At 36.2% G+C, this 16,620-nt stretch overlaps 1 protein-coding gene across 1 annotated transcript in view; it reads left to right on the forward strand.

Moving 5' to 3' along the window:
- Pgant5 (polypeptide N-acetylgalactosaminyltransferase 5) overlaps positions 1-16,620 on the forward strand; it is a 325,123-nt gene that overhangs the window by 164,661 nt on the left and 143,842 nt on the right. Inside the window, exons 5-6 of the mRNA XM_090394846.1 lie at positions 4,392-4,558; positions 9,789-9,844. Coding sequence (XP_090250972.1) covers positions 4,392-4,558; positions 9,789-9,844 — 223 coding nt within the window. The remainder of the gene's footprint in view (positions 1-4,391; positions 4,559-9,788; positions 9,845-16,620) is intronic.

The following is a 16,620-nucleotide window of genomic DNA, read 5'->3' on the forward strand; positions in this document are numbered from 1 at the left end:
GTAGTGGTTCTTATTCTTGCTGCTTTTTCTTCTCTTCCCCCCCACCTTTCCTTGGGGTCATTCTGTAATATTCAAAAGTATGCGGAAGGCTGAATTTTGACATTAGACTGGGAATATCATGGATATCTAATAAGGTTTATAAATGCTTATGCTCATCCAACAGAACATGGTGCTCGCTACATCGTAGCAGGTGGAGATTATAATTGTGTTGAAACTCCACATTAGTCAAAATATAGGAGGATGTCCCAGAAGTGAAAAAGTAGGATGTGCACACCTATCATGATTCATGCAGGTATAGGTTCTCATCTTGATTGAATTTATATCTTTTCTTTCCTTGTAAATGGGGTAATTCGGATAAACATCTTCACATGTCAGATCATAATCCATTTCTACTTACATTCCACTGGACTATGAAGACTTCCATCAAATTTTCCATTGATCTTTTCAACTAAACTCTAGATCCTCTGTTCAAACTGGAATAATGTTACCTTGAACTGGGATACATGGTCAAAATTCAAACAAGCAGCGAAACAGAATATGGGAAAAAGAACAGACTTTTCTCAAAAGAAAAAAAGTTGGAAGGTCTATATAAAGAGAGCTACTTTATATCAAACTAATGCAATGGTATAGGATGCAGCAACATCTTTAGAAATATCAACATAGAGATATGTTGATGGAAAGGCAGAAACAAGTGGAAGAAGGAAATTTAAAAATAAGAATACTGCAACACTTAGCAGATAGCCCTTCATTTGCATTCTTCAATAGGCAGTTCCCCAAATTCTATGAAGAAAGGACTATGACCCAACTCTGCTGGGATGGTGAACATATGTCCACGACACAAGACATCCTTGAATTCTTTCAAAAACACCATAAAAATTGTTGAAGACAATATTACTGTTTGAAACTATAACTCTTGGAACATGAATGCCTCTCCTGTTTATATCATTATTATTACAGTAGCTGAAGTTACCCCACCTGGAAAGAATGACATACAAGAAAATCCCATGTATCTGATGGTCTAGGGCTTTGCAAAGGCCTTTGACAGGGTATCACATGGAATTCTAATCAGTTAACTGCAGCACATGAGGATGGATATAGGGTTGGTGAGATGGATAGGAGGGTGGTTGATGGAGAGATATCAGAGAGTAGTTATTCAGGAGTAGCCCAAAAGAAGGCCTGTGACTAGTGGCATGCCACTAAGCTCTGTTCTAGGACTACTGTTTAATTTGTACATTAACGATATAGGAAAGGATCTGAGAGGAACTGTTCAGTTATTTGCTGATAATGCAAAATTGGGAAGAACAATAGTTAATACAGGTGACGTCAAATTTTTGCAGGATGGTTTGGATAAATTGACAGACTGGACAAAAGAGAATGGATGTCAGTTTAATATGGCAGAGTGTAAGGTTATGCATTTTGGTGTGAGAAGATCACCAGCTATATACCCCATTGGTGGAACTGTACTCCAGGAAGTTCAAGCCAGAGACTTGGGAGTACTAGTGGATAGGGAGCACATAGCAAAAGTGGCTATGTGCTCCCCTAAAGCAGCTCATCAGATTACTTCGTTACTGAAGAATACTTTGACAAGCAGGTTATTGTTCCTCTTTATCAAGCCTTGATAAGACCCCATCTTGACTACTGTGTGCTGATTTGGGTGCCAGGGTTTCTTGGTGATGAGGTGGAGAGGATCCAGAGGCGAGTGACCAAGATGATAGCAGGTCTATGGAATGAACCTTACAAGAACAGGTTGAAGATTTGTAGGTTACAGAAACTGGTTGATAGGTGGGAAAGGGATGATTGATTGATTGAGACACAAATTACTGAAGGGTTTTTACAAGATTAATTCAGAGGAAATTTTTCAGAACAGGTCTGGTGGTGGTGGGAGAACTAGGGGCCATCCATGGAAACTGAGTAAGAGTGTAGTTATCAAAGGTGTTAGAACTAGTTTTTTTTTTTGCTTGGAGAGTGGTGAATGAGTGGAATAGGTTGCCAGAGTCTGTTGTGGGTGCCATGACTATGAATGAGTTCATATCAAAGTATGATAGATACTGCACAAATGTTGGATGGTTCTTGATGCGATGTTTGGGGCCTCCCTTCATGAATCTAAGAACTCCTTGGAGTAGCCCATAGTAATAATAAGGAAGAACTAGGACAAATTCTCGACAAAGTTAATAGCATCAGTAAGAACATAGGACTTCAGCTCAATCCTAACAAGACAGATTATGGCTCTCAAAGGAAATGCAGACAGGGAAGCTCCTGAGAAATAGGAGCCTCTGTCTTATCTTATCTTAATGGAGAAAGAATTGAGGAAGTCACCAGGTTCAAGTATTAATTACTCCATTATCAGTGTGAAGAATTGCTGTTTCAGAAGATGTCAGAAGAAGATTAATAATAGCTAAAACAGTCAGATACTTGTTTAAAATCTGGAAGAATGGATCTATCTCCATGGGAACAAAGCTGAGGATTTTGGATGCAACTCTTTTTCCAATAGCGACTTATGGATTTGGAAGCTAACTTCCTTCGTTAGCTTCCAAGACAATAGGACTTGGAAGCTAACGAAGTCTGATAGGAAAAGGATAGCTGCTTTTGAGATGTGTTTTACAGAAGGCAGTTGAGGATATATACTGAAAAGCAGACAAATGAATGGGTGCTAGAAAGGATCAGTAGAACTTTAAGGATATTGAGAATAAAGTTGAAATACTTGGAGCACATTGAAAGGATGGAAGGAGGGCTTCTCAAAACAGTACTATAAGGTCAAGTTCCTGGAAAACGAGGAAGGGGTAGACCATCAATGAGATGGATGGTGTGTGTCTGGAGTGACTGATTTCAGAGTTGAAGCCTCCAGAAAACCATACAACAGGACCACATGGCGAGGACTGGTGTGTCACATCACCGAGCATCTGAGTGACCATATGGCATCTGTTGATGTCCAGAGAACAGATGGATGGATGGATGGACATAATCTGAGAGTCCTGCTTTAGAGATCAAACACTGGAACTTTTTCACACTTTTTCTCACACTCATTCATGCTATTGATTGGAAAAGCAGGAATGTTAACCATTCAGCAAATTGTATAAGTAGTGTTGTAGGAATGTACAGCATGTTAATTTTGACATAGTTTATGATACTTTTCTTGGGAAAAAACTGCTCATCGAATGGTAAGGTTGAACATCAGTTATAAAGTTTTGTTGTAATTAGTAGTAAAACTAGTTTAATTTTAAGAAACATGCTATTCTCTGGAATTGCTTGACAGATGGAAGATTTAATAATATGCTTAGTTTATTGTTAATTAGCTCACAGAGAATTTTATGAACATTCTAATAGACAAAAGCGAATAAATATCTGCAATATCTTTTGATAGCTGCTTCCTTCAAAAATTTTGTATGTTTAAGTCAATATTGCAGTATTGAAACAACACTGCAAATTATTATATGATTCTCATACTGTACAATAATTGTGTAGATCTGCAAGAGACAACTGATAAAGAGCAATCTGTGAATGGCGAGATTTAAAAACATAATCTACTGGGATAAGTTATTTATCCCAGCATCTTCATCACAGACCTGAACTTCATGAACCAGCTAGGAGTAATCAAGATACTTTGCTAAATTAATTGTATCATAAAACACATCTAATTTGGGAAAGTTATTCTTGACTAGATGCTGTTTGAAGACTTCAAATTTCATTTATTTGTTATGAGACAAAAAGCATTGTGTCACTGACACGCTGCTTCATACTGGTGCAGCCTTCTCTTCAAAAAAATGCAATGCTTCATTTTTTCATTGAATGAATGTTGATCATCATGTGCAGATCCGAAACCTTAAAATAGATTCGGAAAGAAACAGAATTTCTATCCATTCACAACATCAGCACTTTCTATTACACTTTTTGCTTTCTGCTACATGTATTTTCTCATTCATTTTTATTTATGTGTAGCATCTAGCTAATATCAATTCACAGCTCATTTTGAAACTTACTCGTTTAACTTTTTTTTTTATTATTCAAAGCATGTGTTCCAAAAAATAAGAGTGGGCAGGGGAGGAAGTATTGGTGTACTTCCTTTCTTTCCATTGGTGTTAGTAATGCACTATTACTGTTATTTTAAATTTATACTACTATTCACATAAATAAATTTGAAAAATTCATTTAAAGCTTGAGTTGATCTTGGAAAGATGTTAAATGTTAAATTAACATTTTATTAAGATGTTAAATTAACCCAAATGTTAATTATTTGATTTTATTATGCTTCAAAGCTGCTTTTGTGATTAAAATGGGAAAGAAAATATTCTTTCTTTACCTAGCAAGTTGAGAATAATATAATACTATTATATTATTTAAAATTCACTCCTTCAAATTGATGTATTATTTACAGAAATTCATTTATTATATAGATGTAAGAAGAAAGACTATCCTAAGCATCTTCCCACAACTAGTATTGTAATTGTATTTCATAATGAAGCTTGGTCCACACTACTGAGGACTGTCCACAGTGTTATTAGAATGTCTCCCAGAGCTTTATTAGAAGAAATAATCCTTGTAGATGATTCTAGTGAACGAGGTTTGTAAAAACAAAATTTTACTTCTTTTTTTTTCCCCAAAGTTCATTAGTGCTGTGTTGGAGCAGTGATATGTATCACACATGTGGAATATGTGTGTCACTCAGTTATATTATGGTAAAGCTGACAGAAATATGAAGCAACATTCATAAACATAAAAACAAATTGTAAATACTTCAAATGTGGGATAACCCCCCCCAACTGGCCACGACGTCTATAGACGTCGAGATAAATCTGGACACGAAGCTCTAAAACCCATTGAATAATATGGATAAGAAGTGCAATTTGGTGTCACTATTTCATCCATATTGGCTGGTAGGGAGGTTAATCAACTCTTGTATTTGTTTTGTATTTGGATTTGTTAATCAGCTTTGGCATTGTTTCCCTCTTTACCAACATTCCATTATCTGACATGGTTAATTTACTATATGATGATTACCCTCCTGATATCGCAAATATTTTTGAATTTGTTATACAATCAAGATATGTCAGCTGGTAAAACAATATCTATAGATAAGTTTGAAGGACTGCCACAGGTAGCCCTCTGTCTCCACTTTTGGTAAACTATTTTTTGAACCATCTGGAAGATATCTTGTTCTCATCCATTCATCCCCAACCCTCTCATTGGTTTCGTTATGTTGATGATGTCTTTTCTGTTTGGCCTCATTCTGAAAATGAACTCGCCACTTTCCTATGACAGATCAATAGCCTTCACCCACGCATTCAATTCACCATGGAAAAAGAAAAGACTGGTAGTTGACCATTCTTGGACATCCTTATGTGCACAGCCTCTGATAATTTATTCACCATTGTTTATCGAAAACCTCTTTACTGGCAGATACATTCATTAAGTCTGCTCATCTGACCTCTCAAAAAATTGGTGTTATCAAATCTTTAATTAATAGAACGCATAAGGTGTGTTTCTCTCCCTCAAGCTTACAACAAGAACTTCTCACTATCAAAACATTAATGAAATTTAATGGTTACAACCATAATCAAATCCAGCAGATAATTGACTCCTATGTTCCAACACCTCAGGATTCTTGAACAGACCACAGGATTCCAATCCCTTATATTTTGGCATCTCTGAACTGATTGGTAGAATTTTGAAGAAGTATCATCTTATTCCTACATATTTTGCTATCAACAAAATGTCTCATCTACAAAAGACGAACTGTCACCTCTATCATTAGCTAGCGTTTACCAGATACCTTGTGAATGTAATCTAACATACTTTGGACAAACAGGCCGTTCTGTGGGAAAAAAAATTAATGAACATCAATATATATCAAATACATGAAACCTCAAAGGTCTGGTCTGGCACAACATAGTATTGACACTAAACATGGTATCCAGTGGGATGAAGCTCGTCCTCTCCATAGAAGCAGGTTTAAATATGAACGCCTTTTCAAAGAAAGTTGGCCCTTTTACATTGGCCAAATCTGAATCAGAACGATTGTCTCTCTCTCTCCCCCAAACGTTTGGGAGATTCTTATCTTATATAACCATCAAAAATAGTTATTAATAATAATTTTAATAACATTATTTATTGATATTAATTTGTAGCGCACGCAACAGTTTTTAGTTGGTAAACCACAGACTGCTGTATGCACCTTGTATTCCCATTCCTTTCATTTGCTTATTTCTACACACTGATGATGTCCCGTTATTCTCAGTATGAAATATCTTTACTTTCATTTCATTACAGTTAATTACTGTGGTTTATGTGTAATTTATTGTTTATAGTCGTGCCACAGGTACCTGTAAAGATAAAGTTTAAATAAGTCAGAAATATTCAGAAACTTATCTGGGAATTAAACATGGATCTTTTTTCAAGCAGGGATCATCCTGCAAATCTAACTCTCACCCCTTTTTTAACTGCACACAAACTTAATTTCCACAGATGTCCTCTTCTTAACTTTCTATAATGAAAAATTTTATCGACAATGTCCTATAACTTCCTCTCCAAAATTTATAGACATCTATCATATCAGACCTTTCTCCTGTTTACCAATGTCTAAGGCTGCACACTCTCCATCTATCAGCATAATCCTGATATCATCTTTGTAACTCTTCCTTGCAGCCTTATTACAGCTTATTTATCCATTTGGAAAACCCAGGAAACTTAATCTGCACTCGGTAGTCCATGCTTGGTCATATTAATGACCAAGCCTGGACTATTTTGCCTTGTAAAGAGGCAAATGATTCTATTTCCTTACATGTCAGTGTTTGTCTCAAAATTGCAATTTTGCTAGTGACCATCAAACTGCAACTTTTTATCCACCTTAAACTCCAAGATTTCTAACCTCATCAGTTACTCCAAGCATCATCCCAATAATATAATATGCTGTTGGATATCTCATAGTGCCAAAGTTCATAACTTTACACTTACTAACATTGTACTGAATTATTGTTTGCCCACACTTCCAAACTATTGAAATCACCCTGTAAATGCTGTATATATCAGGTAGCATCTCTGATTACCCTGCCTGTCTTTACATCATCAGCAAACAATCGAAGATATCCTTTCAGGCCTTTCCCAAAATTAGTAATATACAGATTAAACAACAGTGGTTGAAGGACTAATTTCTGGGACACACCTAGTCACCTTATCATTCCTCAATATACCACTTTCTGACACCTATTCATCAACTATCCTCCTTATCCATGCCAATAGTTCCAATCCCATATTCTCCACTTTATACAACAGCGTTCCTTGTGATATCCTGTCAGATGTCTTACAAAGTCCAATAGTATCATTGTATATTCATTATCCAACTCTGCCATAACATTTTTATAAAATATGAGCAAATTGCCCACACAAGACCTTCCTTTAGTAAATCCATGCTGTGCCTTGTAAAGTATAACTTTGTTTGTCCACCTATTTCTGTGTGTGAGTTTTTACCGACTTCTCTGAAATCCTCAGTTATTTCAGAATTACTGAGAGGTAAATAGGTCGACACTAGTCTTTGCACCACCTTTGTGCAGTAGGATTATCATGCATTCCTTCCATTCCTGTGGGATCTTTCCTAAGTTGAGACTAAATTATAAAAACATGTCAAAGGCTTATCCAGTTTGTCTGAATATTCCTTTAGCATATGTGCAGATATTCCATCTGTTCCTATTGCTGAATTCTTATCCAGATTATGAAACAGTTCTTCAACCACCTTCTTATGTATCTCTAATCTCTTCATCTGTTGCAGTGGTAGCATTGTACATGATGTATACAGGTTGATATATCTTGACACAGTGAGCACTAATTATTTGAACTATTACATCTGCTTCTGACACAAGGATTCTGTCTGCATTCAATAAGTTATTCTTTCACACTCATTCTTTCTTTTACTTGCAGCATAATGATAAAATTCTTTTGGGTTTCCTTTAGTCTGCACAGCCAATTTCTTTTCATTCTCTGAATTGGCTTTCCATAAAATACTTGTAACATTTCTGACCTGCGCTTTATATATTTCATGACTTATCTCACTCTTATTTTCACAATATTTCAATATTTCTTCCACATTATCTTGTTATGGATCTCTTGCTTAATAAGATTACACATCCATTTCACTCCTGTTTTAATAATCTTTTCCAACCTTCTCATGCATTGTTGATATCCTTCCCATTCAGTAACTGATACCATGGGACCAAAGATAGTATTCTCCTCAGTTTGTCATAATTTTCAGATTTGTAGTTCAGCATGTAACCTGTCCTAACTTAAATTATCTAAATATTGATTGGGTATCAGAAAAAACTCATAAGAATAAAGGAGAATTTGCTGATCCTGTTGTGAAAACTTTCTCAAGCAACATGTGAAAGAAATAACTCAAAGATAGTGTTCAGTTTGATCATAGCATCAGAAGATGCCTCAGTTAAGGATGTGACTGTTTTGCCACCAGTTGGTGACAGCAATCATGCTGTACTGACCTGGGAAATAGCCAACTATGTGGATGTTCCATATAGTTGGCTGTTTCCCAGGTCAGTACATATATGAGATGTACTATATCAATGCTCCATATATATTTCGATTTATGTATAGATTCAATTTATATATTAGATTCCATATATATTCCACATATATTTTGATTTGATCATAGCATCCAATGATATGATCAAATCGAACACTCCAGGACACTCTTTGTCGTGGAGTTGCTTCTTTCGCCTGCTGCTTGAGAAAGTTGTTCCACAACAGGCTCAGTAAATTCTCCTTCATTCTTATCATGAGTTTTCTCTGCAACCAATCAATATTAGATAATTTAAGTTATCCATAATGATTACTCTTTTTAATACCCTTCAGGATATTTTGGCAATGCATTTCTTCATTCACAGAAAATGAACCACCTGGTCTGTAGCAACAATACCTCACCATAAATTTCATCCTGTTAGCTTCTACTTCACACCAGATAGCCTCAGACTCACTGCTACGCATGACATTATTATTTTAGCTTTCACAAGTTTCTTGCCAAAGTCTTTCCATGACTTAACTAGTTTTACATAGAATTTAGAGTTCTGAGATTCTTTGTATTCTCTAAGCTATATGCTGACTTGCCAGGAACTCTTACAATTTCTTCTTTTCTAGGACTGCCTCTTTTATATTTTTAGCCTACTATGAAGTTTTGATTTTGCTTTACTTGCTGACAACTTCTCCGCATTTTGCCATTGGATCTATAAGATTGTTTCTTGTTTTCAAACTCTTCATTTTTTTTTATTTTTACAATAATATTATAAATTTGAATCTACAGTTCATCTCTAAACACTCTCAACTTTGATGATTCTCTTTAAATCTTTGATACATATTTTTCTTTTCAATACAGCACTTGGATTTTAATGTGATACTCACTGTTTTCATATCAGGTTCTATTCTTTGCTATTGTTAAAGGAAATTAATAAACAAGATTTCATTATTGTTATTCATAATTGTCCTGTTTAATAGGGAAACTGGGTATCTCGGTTATCTGCTCCTCAGATGGGCTGACTTAGAAACACTAATCAGTGTATGTATATATATATATACACACTGATATATATATTATATATATATATATATATATATATATATATATATATATATAATCATTGTATCTCTAAGCCAGCTAGCCCAGAGGGATGAACTGAATTAACTGGTTAATTGATTTTCTCAATGGGTATAATTTAATTGAGAGATTACTGTATTTTTAAAATATTAAATCACAAAAAATTGCATATTTTTTTAATCTCATAACTTTTTTTTTAAAGATTACCTTGGCAAGCAGCTGGTTGATTATGTTACCAAATTAGAAGTACCGGTAAAAGTGAGTACAACATAAGTATTTGATATTTTAATATTTTTTTTTATGGAAATGCACATTATTATTATTATCTGAGCCCTCCAGGCAGTCAAGGACTCATTGAGAGAGGCTGTTAAATCACCCAACCCAGCTGTTATACCCCTCCCTTAAATTCATTCACACTAGATGCACTCACTACCCCTAAAAGCAAACTATTGCATTCTACTCATTCACTCACTCACTAATGTAAGAGAAAAACCTAGTTCTTACCCTTTTCTTGACTGTTAACAAACTTAACTTCCATGGATGCCCCCCCCCCCCATGTTCTCTCCCCACTTTCCATATAACGAGAAATTTTATCAGGCGATATCCTGTAACACACATTCAGAAGTTTATAGGACCTTTATCGTACCCCCCCTTTCTCCTGTTAACCAGTCTGTAATCCACATACTTGCAATCTTAAATCCTATAATCTAGATATAATCTTTGTCCTTTCCCCAGTTTCTTTATCCCCCTTGGAACCCAGGAGACCAAATCTGTGCACAATAATCCAGGTACAGTCTTATCAAGGCTTTATAAAGAGGCAAAATGACTTCCGTACATGTCAAGGCTTCAACATTGCAATTATCCTCTGAGTTGTATTTGCAACTTTTGCTATGTGACCTTTGAACTTCAAATTCCTATCCGCCCCTTACACCAAGATACCTAGCCTCATCAGTTCATGTAGCATAACCCTGCTAATATAATATGCCACTGGAAATCTCATCATTCCAAAGTGCATGACTTTACACTTACTAACATTAAACTGATAATCATTTTCATTTACCCAAATTTCCAGCTTATTCAAATCATTTTTCTAAGTTCTGGATATCAGTATCATGGTTGGCCAAATGGCCCATGGCTGACCTGGTTGGCCAAATGGGTAGCATGTCCACTCCGACAAACAGGCTGTGGGTTTGAATCCTGCTGTTGACATGGATGTATGGATGTTTTGTGGATATCCTTAGGTGGGAGATGAATTTCATCACTCAGTATGAGATTACTGCCCTACTTACCTGGAGGCCTAAAGTGGCTTGAAAAAGTTTCATGTTTGATCTCCAGAGTAGTTTTCAGATTATATAAAAAAATAATAAAATAAACTTAAAAAAATATTTAAAATGTTAGGCGAACTATAGTACTAATTTACTATAGGTTTATCAACTTTTGTGTGTGAATCACCTAAAAGAAAAAAAGACATATACCTGTCAAAATATCTAAAACTGTAAACAGTAACCTGTAAAATTTCAGTAACTGAGTGATATCCCATGAAAGTAATTTAATGGTAATAGCAATTTTAATCTCCCATGTAGTATATTATTCAAAGTTGAGAATAATATACTACATGGGCAGAATCTTGCATCCACATTACTTCCTTTTTATTTGATAGTGATGGTGTCAGTCATGGTATAATTGTTGTTTTGATGGTAATAGTTTTTTTTTGCAAGTAGGTGACTTTTTGCTGGATACATCACTAAACTATTGAAGGGCATTACAGGTTATCAGTACAAACATGCAGTAATAATCTTTAATGGAATGAGGTTAAATTCATGTATAAAATGATTCCATTCCCTGACTGAAAGACAAAAACGAAGAAAACATGCCCCATATTGTATTCTTTTTGAATGCACATACCCAAATAATAGTTTTTCTCTACCATTTATTGTTATTATTATATAGTGATGTATTAGCACAATAATTAATTAGGTAGCAGATGTGCTCAAGGGAGATGAATATATATATATCCATTGTGATATCCTTCAAGGACATGCCAGACTTACTGTAGGGGTAGGCCAGAGCCTACCCCTATTTTTGATGATATGACAGTAAAGTGATTCCACGGGCTTTCTGTCAGATGGTGCAGAAACTAAAGCTAATGGTAATTGTATTGGAAGACTTCCTGATCATCTTTCACATAATCCTGCTGGCATGCTGCCAGATTTTTCTGAAGGAAGACTACTTAGTGGCATGCATGGAACACTGTTAAAACTTCATTATGGCATGGAGACTGGATGTTCTCTATATGGGCAATATGTTTAAGAGTTCAGTAGTTAAAATGAAAAACTAATTCATGTTGAAGTTACTGGAAAAAAAACATGGAACAGGAATGAAAATAAATAATTTACTAATTAAAATATATATTTATAGATGAACACTTTCCCAGCTCAAGCTAGCATTATCAAATGCACTTTAAAAACACACACACTCAGTAAAGTCTGGGAATGAAATGAATTTGAGAACAAGGACTGTCACATGTATGTGTGGCAGTCTCACTCACAGTGGTACTCACCATGGCAAATTGATTACTACTGACAAGAGGATAGGGCAGTCTATCGAAATTTGTGTAGGGTTACACTATCACTTCTGTTGCAGTTTACTGGGTTCTGAAGAACATGAGCTGCTCCTAGGAACAGTCTGATTTGAAACCAGAATCTGTGTAGGAGCCTAGCTTTTTCCACCTGATGAAATAGTCCTCTTTCAAGGCATACTGAGTTAGCCTTCTTTTAGGTTTAAGATTGACTGTACCTTTTTTGTAAGGTAGTTCACACTGTCTGCATAAAATAACTGGGTGAAAAGACATCAGGAAAGGAGATTTAAAAATTCCATCTACTAGTATCCTGTATGTTCCTTTCAGAAGTTTCCATTATAAATAATTATGGAAGCAAGTTACTCTCTCAGAGAACTCATTTTAATTAAATAAAAATAATATTCACTGTTTTTTCAACCTTTAGATTCAGGTCATCCTGAAGAATACATACATTCATATATATTGCATCAAAAGCTACGTTGGTATACATGACAGTAGGCTATAACTGCATTGGCCATCTGTGGACCTTGACCAGACCTGTGGTGGAAAAAAAGTATATAAATAAATTGGTAAAACTACATCAGTGGTTGCTAGTTAATGGTTTTGTATAGTCCTGTTATTTTAAGTTCTGTTTGTTGTTTCAGAGCCACTGGATCATTATCAAATTAAATTTCTATTCTTCATGATATCCAATATGTGGGTTATTCCTGCTTTATATATATATATATAGCAATTTGTAATATTAACTCGGTATTGGGATATGTTCATATTTATATATACTGACTATAACCGAGACTAGAATAACAATTAAATTTATTCAAAACGCAACATGTTTCATTGGATTGTCCGACTTCTTCAGGCGTGGGAACATAGAAAGCAAATAAACACTATAAGAAACATCGTATCACTATACAAACGACTATTATAAAATTCAATTAGTTTTGAACTGTAGCTACAGTCCGTGTTGAAGTTCTATTGTTAAGCAGCTATGTGCGTCTGATTTCTTGAGTGTGCCAATATCGGTAGTTATTGGCACACAACCTTAGCTATAATCTACCGGACTGAAAGAGTCCGATAGGTTATAGCTAAGGTTATTATTTATGTGATGAGGGTCCATAACAATTTCCTTAGACTCGACTATGCGGCGCTCCACCTCGTCATGGCATATATGAAGGTTTGAGGTTGTTGTCCAGTTTATCTCATGTTGACGGCCTTCATTTGTGTTTACTGAAAACAGTACATGGCTCTAGTTCTTTTATAGGCAATGTCCCTCTGGTGTTCTTCCAGACATAGAAGGATGGATTTTTCAGTTTGGCCATAGTATTGCTTCCCGCAGTTACATGTGATTTTGTACACTCCTGGGAATTGTAGATGGTTGTGAGCTTGTTTGTATTTGCTTAAAATCGATCTTAGTTTAGGAAGAGTAGAGAAACAGGTTTTTATGTTGAGCTTTCGTAAAATTCTTCTTAGTTTCGTGGAGAGTGAGCTGATATATGGTAAGGAGATATAACCTTTGGGATTGTCTTGTGTTTTTTGAGTTGTTTTGATGGTGGCAATATAGATACTTATTAATAGTTTTTGACGAGTAGCCATTACTTGCGAAGGTTCTTTGTAGATGTTGTACTTCATTTTTTAGCTCTTCATCATATAATGGTACAGATCTGGCACGATGTGCTAGGGTTGAGATGATACCCACTTTCTGTGCAGGATAGTGATGTGAGGATGCATGCAGGTATCTATCTGTGTGTGTAGATTTTCTAAAGATTGAGATTTTAATAGAATCAGATGTCTTAGTAAGTCTTACATCCAGGAAGGGAAGAGATCCATTTTCTTCCACCTCCATTGTTAATTTGATATCTTGGTGGAAGTTGTTTAAATGATTTAAAAAAGACTGAAGGTTATCGGTGCCATGTTCCCAGATAAGAAATATGTCATCTACAAATGTTTCTCTACTCTTCCTAAACTAAGATCGATTTTAAGCAAATACAAACAAGCTCACAACCATCTACAATTCCCAGGAGTGTACAAAATCACATGTGACTGCGGGAAGCAATACTATGGCCAAACTGAAAAATCCATCCTCCTACATCTGGAAGAACACCAGAGGGACATTGCCTACAAAAGAACTAGATCAAGTGCCCTTTCAAGCCATATACTGTTTTCAGTAAACACAAATGAAGGCCGTCAACATGAGATGAACTGGACAACAACCTCAAACCTTCATATATGCCGTGACGAGGTGGAGCACCGCATAGTTGAGTCTAAGGAAATTGATGTGGACCCTCATCACATAAATAACAACCTTAACTATAATCTACCGGACTCTTTCAGTTCTGCTATCCAATATTGGCACACTCGTGAAATCAGACGCATGCAGCTGCTTAACAATAGAACTTCAACATGGACTGTAGCTACTGTTCAAAACTAATTGAATATTATAATAGTCGTTTGTATAGTGATATGATATTTCTTATAGTGTTTATTTGCTTTCTATGTTCCCACGCCTGAAGAAGTCAGACAATCTAATGAAACATGTTGCGTTTTGAATAAATTTAATTGTTATTCTGGTCTTGGTTATAGTCAGAATATATAAATATGAATACACACACACGCGCACACACACACACACGCGCACACACACACACACGCGCGCGCGCGCACACACACACACACACACACACACACACACACACACACACACACACACACACACAGGGTGTTTCAAAAAGAATGACCCGATTTCAAATAATTATATTTAATAATGAAAATGTGGTACAGTTACAAAATAAATTAAAGTATGAAGGCCTAAAGTTTCACTCACCACAATTTACAAATGCTCAATGTGCCCTCCACCTGCTGCACAGACAACATCAAGCTGATAGCTGAATTCATCCCAAACACGTCTGAGAGTGTCTTCTGTCACAGAATTTACTGCAGCTGTGATTCTAGTTCTGAGCTCATCCAAGTCAGCGGGTAATGGAGGAACATAAACACAGTCTTTTACGTGTCCCCATAAAAAGAAGTCACAAGGTGTGATGTCTGGAGATCTTGGAGGCCAAGAGTATAGTGTCAAGTCGTGGGGGTCCCATGCGTCCAATCCAACGCTGAGGCAATGTTTCGTTTAGAAACCGGCAAACTTAGAGGTTCGAATGTGGCAGTGCTCTGTCTTGCTGAAAAATGTAATCTTCAGATTCTTCATTCAGCTGTGGAAGTAGCCAGTCCTGCAGCATTTCGAGATAGGAGTTTCCCGTAACAGTGTTTTCCTCAAAAAAGGAAGGGCCATAAACCTTTCTAACAGAAACCTCACAAAAAACATCAAGTTTTGGTGAATCACGTTCATGTTGTACACTTTCATGTGGATTCTCAAGTTCCCCATATGTGAACATTGTGGCCCAAAACTTTACCGCTTAGATGAAAGATTGCTTCATCACTAAAAATCAACCTTTGTAGGAAGATGTCATCCTCCATTTCCTCTAACAGATTAGCACAAAAATCTGTTCTTTTTTTTTTTTTTTTTGTCACCTACACGAAGAGCTTGCACCAGTTGCAATCTGTATGACTTCATAAGCAAACGCCGTCTTAACATGCCAAACAGTCACATGAGGAATGGTAAGTTCTCGGCTAGCACAACAAGTGAACTTGCACAGCTTCGCTGAAAAGCCTCTTGAATTCGTTACATGTTCCCCTCTGAGGTGCGTGGTCATCCAGGACTCTTTCCCTTACATAAACACCCTGTTTCTTGAAATTGTCGATACCAACAACGAATGTTTTTGTCCAGTGGTGAATCAATTTTGTAACATCACAGTAATCACGGACTCAGTCTTGCTAAATTCAAGAACACAAAACGTCTTCTGTTGACTAGACACCATCTTCTCATTAACTAAGCGTAGCGGCTATTTGGGTGCTAGTAGTGACATCTGGTGGTCATCATATCAAACTCTGGGCCAAGGCCGTTTACATGGTACAAGTCACATTCATTTGTGGTTCGTGGTTGCAGAGATATACAATTTTCAAATCGGGACATCCTTTTTGAAACACCCTGTATATATATATATATATACACATACATACACACACACGTGTGTGTGTGTGTGTGTGTGTGTGTGTGTGTGTGTGTGTGTGTGTGTGTGTGTGTGTGTGTTGAGCCCATACATGAGAGGTTGGTTAACACGTTCGCTGCCAACTACGAGTATACTCGTAGTTGGTATATGAGCCACACAAGCAACTACGAATATACTCGTATGTCGATTACCAACCTCCTATACCAAGCACGAGTTAACCCTTAGTATAAGTACCTAAATTTGGACCCTTCGCTTGTGAATAAAGCAGAGCACGTCTGGGGACTTGGTAGAAGGGAAATAATTTCAGCTAAAATATAATATATTATATATGTGCCTCAGAAGCCAACTACGAATATACTCTTATGTTGATTATCGACTTCCTATGCCAAGCACGA

This window comes from Typopeltis vanoorti, chromosome 6, assembly GCF_054136105.1.
Source record: "Typopeltis vanoorti isolate ZY-2024b chromosome 6, IOZ_Tvanoo_1.0, whole genome shotgun sequence".
Lineage (NCBI taxonomy): Eukaryota > Metazoa > Arthropoda > Arachnida > Uropygi > Thelyphonidae > Typopeltis > Typopeltis vanoorti.